We start from the raw sequence: 4,413 nt of genomic DNA on the forward strand, positions 1-4,413 counted from the left end.
GCATGTAGCTGAAGGATTAGCTTATTTCTAAAACAGCCTTAAAAACGAAAAAAAAGAAGCCTAAATTAGCCAAAACAGTTAGCATGTAGCAGAAACATTAGCTAAACTCCGAATTAGTCTCAAAAATCTAAGTAACTAAAGAAATAGTCCAAAATGCTAGCAGAAGGAGAATTTTTAAAACTGTAACTTTTTAACATCATTATGAATAATAATAAGACAGGAATATTATTACAGAATAAATCAACTGAAACATTAAATAACTTTCAATATTTTACTCTCCATAAAAATATGTTTGGTCAAAATTATACAAGTTAGAAATTAGCACAAGATAACATCAGGCCATTGATAACAGTAAAATAAAATGATCTGGAGGGCCGGATTCGGCCCCCGGGCCTTGACTTTGACACACGTGGACTAACGGTACATGACATGCTTTTGTAAAGATTTTATTTTTGTATCCCACAGAAAAAAATTAGAAAAAAATGAACAATGTTTTATTTTAAATTAAAAGTTTAAAAAATATTCCTTGCCTTTTCCACCTCCTCTTTTTAGAGTCTCTCAAGAAACTGATTTCCGAGACGATGGTACGCTGGACCCAGGAGAGGGAAATGGAAAATCCCGAACTGGTTAGGACGATGTTCACTTTGCTGCACCGGCAGTATGAGGGCCTCAAGGGCCAAATGGAGGAGCCCCTTTCAAAGGCCTACATGATCAGTCAGGCATCAGTGGAGGACGCCGTTGCCCTCTTGTCATCTCTTTGTGAAATCCGTTCTTTACTCAGCATCCGAATGGGAAAAGAAGAAGAGCAACTGATGATTCGAAGTCTTGGGTAAACACATCCTTTTTTTTAGCATCAATTATTTACCACTACTGTATTTTCCAGAGTATAAACTTTAACCAACTACTTACCAATACCATATCTTCCAAAGTATAAGTCGCACCAATTATTTACCGCTACTGTATTTTCCAGAGTGTAAGTCGTAGAAGCAAAAAAATGTCTAATCAAGAAGAAGAAAACCATATATAAGCGCCACTTTTGGGAGAAAAGTCTGACATTTCAGAACAAATCTGCCAAGCTCAGCGTAACACTTCGTTCACACCGAACGTGATTCACACATCAAACTAGCATCTACTGCCTCTTTTCTGACGTGGGTCAAATTAGATATCAATGCTTGTCCAAAAATATTTTCATAAACTATCCGTTCCTGTCACGCGTAGGAGACGCTACCATCAAGCTCTTCACCCCATTGCTATTCGGAATCATTGACTGTATATCTTATTTATAATGCACAGAATACACAGATAATATCAAGAAATCAGATTTATTTATTTATTTTAATTCTACAAAATCATTTGTAATCATGTCTCCATGTCTGGTCCATTAGATCTTCTATACTGCAGGAGCTGTGTCCAAATGACGGCACTTTTACCTGTTCTTTCGTCTCCCTGTCACCCAGTTTGATGACTTTCTGTTCCGCATTAGTCCGAGGGCGTAAAAAATAAAAACAAGAATAATTATGTTTCGATGCAAATAATAAAAATATCAAAGTTTAAGAGAAAAACAGTCAGATTCTCGTCCATGTTTGTTTTGGACGACACTTCTTCTTCTTCTTGCTCTGTCATTAGCAAACACTGATACACGATTACAGCACCCTCTAGTGGTTGTTAGCGAAAACAACTGGTAAAGGACAACTGTTTGTTGGACAAAAAATAACGAATACACGAGCCTATTTATGTTAAAATAATAATAATAATAATTTTATCTAAGTCACACCCCTGGCTAAACTATGAAAAAAACGACAAAATATACTGCAAAAAATACTGTAATTAATAAAGAAGTGCAATTTTGTTCATTTTGATATGATAAAGAAATAATATTTATGTGTCTGTTTTGTATGTGCACAGAGAAATCATGAATAATAAGGTCTTCTACCAGCACCCTAACTTAATGAGAGCATTGGGGATGCACGAGACCGTTATGGAGGTAATGGTCAACGTGATGGAAGAAGAAGAGTCGAAGGTGAGTTTAAAAAAACATGTTTACAATCAGCATTTACATATTTGCAGCATAAATGTGTGAACTCATTATGTTGTGTTAGGAAGTTACTTTTTCCAAGATGGTGGCCTGCTGCTGTCGATTTCTGTGTTACTTTTGCCGCATAAGCCGTCACAATCAGGGAGCAATGTTTGACCATCTCGGATACTTACTGAAGAACAGCAGCGTTGGATTGGGTAACTTTTACAGTTTCTCGCTTTTTTTTTTTTTTTTAGAAAAAAAAACCCCTAAAGTTTTGACTGTAAGAAACAATAAAAATATTGAAAATTACTGTAATTTTAGTGCAAAACCATTTAACGGTATCAGCTTATCAGAAATTGTGTTGAGAAAACACACAAAAGAAGGAATTCTACTAAAAAATATGAAATGAAATAATTTGTGTTTATGTAACGCAGAAGTGTAATGAAAATCATACAAAAAATTATGTAGGTGTAACTGAAAAAGAAAAATATGCAAATTATACTCTAAAACAATTGGGTGCAACGAGTTTCCATTATTAAATTGTTTTGATAAACATTTTTTTAGTGTAGAAAAATGCAATTTTCTGATTGGAAAAAAATAATCAAAGTGATGAATTTTCTTTTTTTAGCTTTGCCCTCCATGCGTGGCTCCACCCCCCTTGACGTGGCTGCAGCCTCCGTCATGGATAATAATGAACTGGCTTTAGCTTTAAGGGAACCAGATCTGGAAAAGGTAAAAATGTTCTCATTATTTAGATAATAAAGAAAAGTCTTGTCTGTAGCAACAGACAGCTGAGATGCAACTGAAGAAGAAACTATATTTTCTTCTATATCTGTGACTCAAATGTAGCATGTAATAATTCGATGTACTGTGCAGGTGGTTCGATACCTTGCTAGCAGTTGTCTCCAGAGCTGTCCAACTCTAGTGGCAAAAGGCTACACGGATATTGGATGGAATCCTGTGAAGGGAGAACGCTATCTGGATTTTCTACGCTTTGCTGTCTTCTGCAATGGTACTTTTAAACCTTAAAGAACTGTAAATATTTTCTACTCTTCTGTGGACAGCAATGTGGTTTAATTTATTTCAAGAGTCCCCCTCCGATAAAAATCATGTTTTTGAGTTTTTAATATGTGACATTTTTCTTGTGAAAGGGAACAAATGTATTAAGAAATCAACTAGTTTTTTGGATTTCTGAGTATCAGGGGCGGGGCTGTTCAGCCCTGCTCCAAAAGCCACGCCCCCTCAGAGGAGATTTTGGAAACAGAGGCTTCAGATCAACATGAAAAATTGCTTTGTGAGACATTTAGGTTGTGAGATTTTGGTTAAAAACTTCATAATCATAATTAAAACACTGCTGGGAACGTTTTTTTATTTAAAAAAATTGTCATGGGGGAGTTCAATTGTTTCCAAATGGGGGGAAATCTGAATTTACTGTTTAATTTTGGCCAAGTAATGCAGAAAATGTGTTAAACATTTTTTTTCGAGTTTTTCTTTAATTTATTTTGATTTTTAGTTCTTTAATTAGTTATTTAATTAATTAATTGAATATAGCTGCTAAAATTACACTGTCAATTTCCCATTTTTGGGGCACTTAGTGCTTTAAATGTTAACATTACTAGAAACTGCCAATCTTGAGTGCAAAGACAGAAGACACTGTAGTTTTTTTTATGTTTCCAGTTATTTTAGCTTTTTGCAGTAAAGATAATTTATTGCTCTATTGATATTCTTTGCTTTAAAGCAGATTTGGAAATTCACTTTCACAAATTGCTCTCATGGACAGTCACAGTTGAGCCAAAATACTTTGAGCCTCAGCAGTTATTGAGCTATACTACTTTAGATATCACTGTTTGGATATAAGCACACAAATTCTATCAAAATATTTTTTTTGTTAGGAAATATCCAAATTTGTCCTAAGCACCCCGAATCCTCAGTTACGTTCATCAGCCTCACCGGTGTTTTTTAGCCTTTCTTCGATGATTCTCTCCTTGACTGAAGGTGAGAGCGTGGAGGAGAACGCCTATGAGGTGCTGAGGTTGTTGATTCGCCGCCCGGAGTGTTTTGGCCCGGCGCTCAGAGGTGACGGAGGGAATGGACTTCTAGCAGCCATGAAAGAAGCAATCATGATCTCCCAGGATGCTTCCATGGACGGACCGTACCCATCTCAGGAGTCCCAGAGAGGCCTGTCAGTATTAGACATGTGGAAAATTGAAAAAAAAGTTTTCAATAAAAAAATACTAAATAAAAGTATTTTTAAAGTACTATTATAGCTTAATTTTAAAAATATTTCTGTGTGTAACAGACAGGACAGTGACGATGACCGCATCCACATGGGTCACGCCATTATGACCTTTTACTCTGCCCTCATTGATTTGTTGGGTCGTTGCGCTCCAGAGACG

General features: G+C 35.9%; 1 protein-coding gene across 1 annotated transcript in view; it reads left to right on the forward strand.

Moving 5' to 3' along the window:
• ryr2b (ryanodine receptor 2b (cardiac)) overlaps positions 1–4,413 on the forward strand; it is a gene marked incomplete in the record, with an annotated part of 81,019 nt that overhangs the window by 28,716 nt on the left and 47,890 nt on the right. The window contains 7 exon segments of the mRNA XM_036215605.1: positions 553–829; positions 1,906–2,020; positions 2,100–2,232; positions 2,646–2,749; positions 2,894–3,029; positions 4,013–4,199; positions 4,317–4,413. Of these exon segments, the coding sequence (XP_036071498.1) occupies positions 553–829; positions 1,906–2,020; positions 2,100–2,232; positions 2,646–2,749; positions 2,894–3,029; positions 4,013–4,199; positions 4,317–4,413 (1,049 nt within the window).

This window comes from Oryzias melastigma, linkage group LG15, assembly GCF_002922805.2.
Source record: "Oryzias melastigma strain HK-1 linkage group LG15, ASM292280v2, whole genome shotgun sequence".
NCBI lineage: Eukaryota > Metazoa > Chordata > Actinopteri > Beloniformes > Adrianichthyidae > Oryzias > Oryzias melastigma.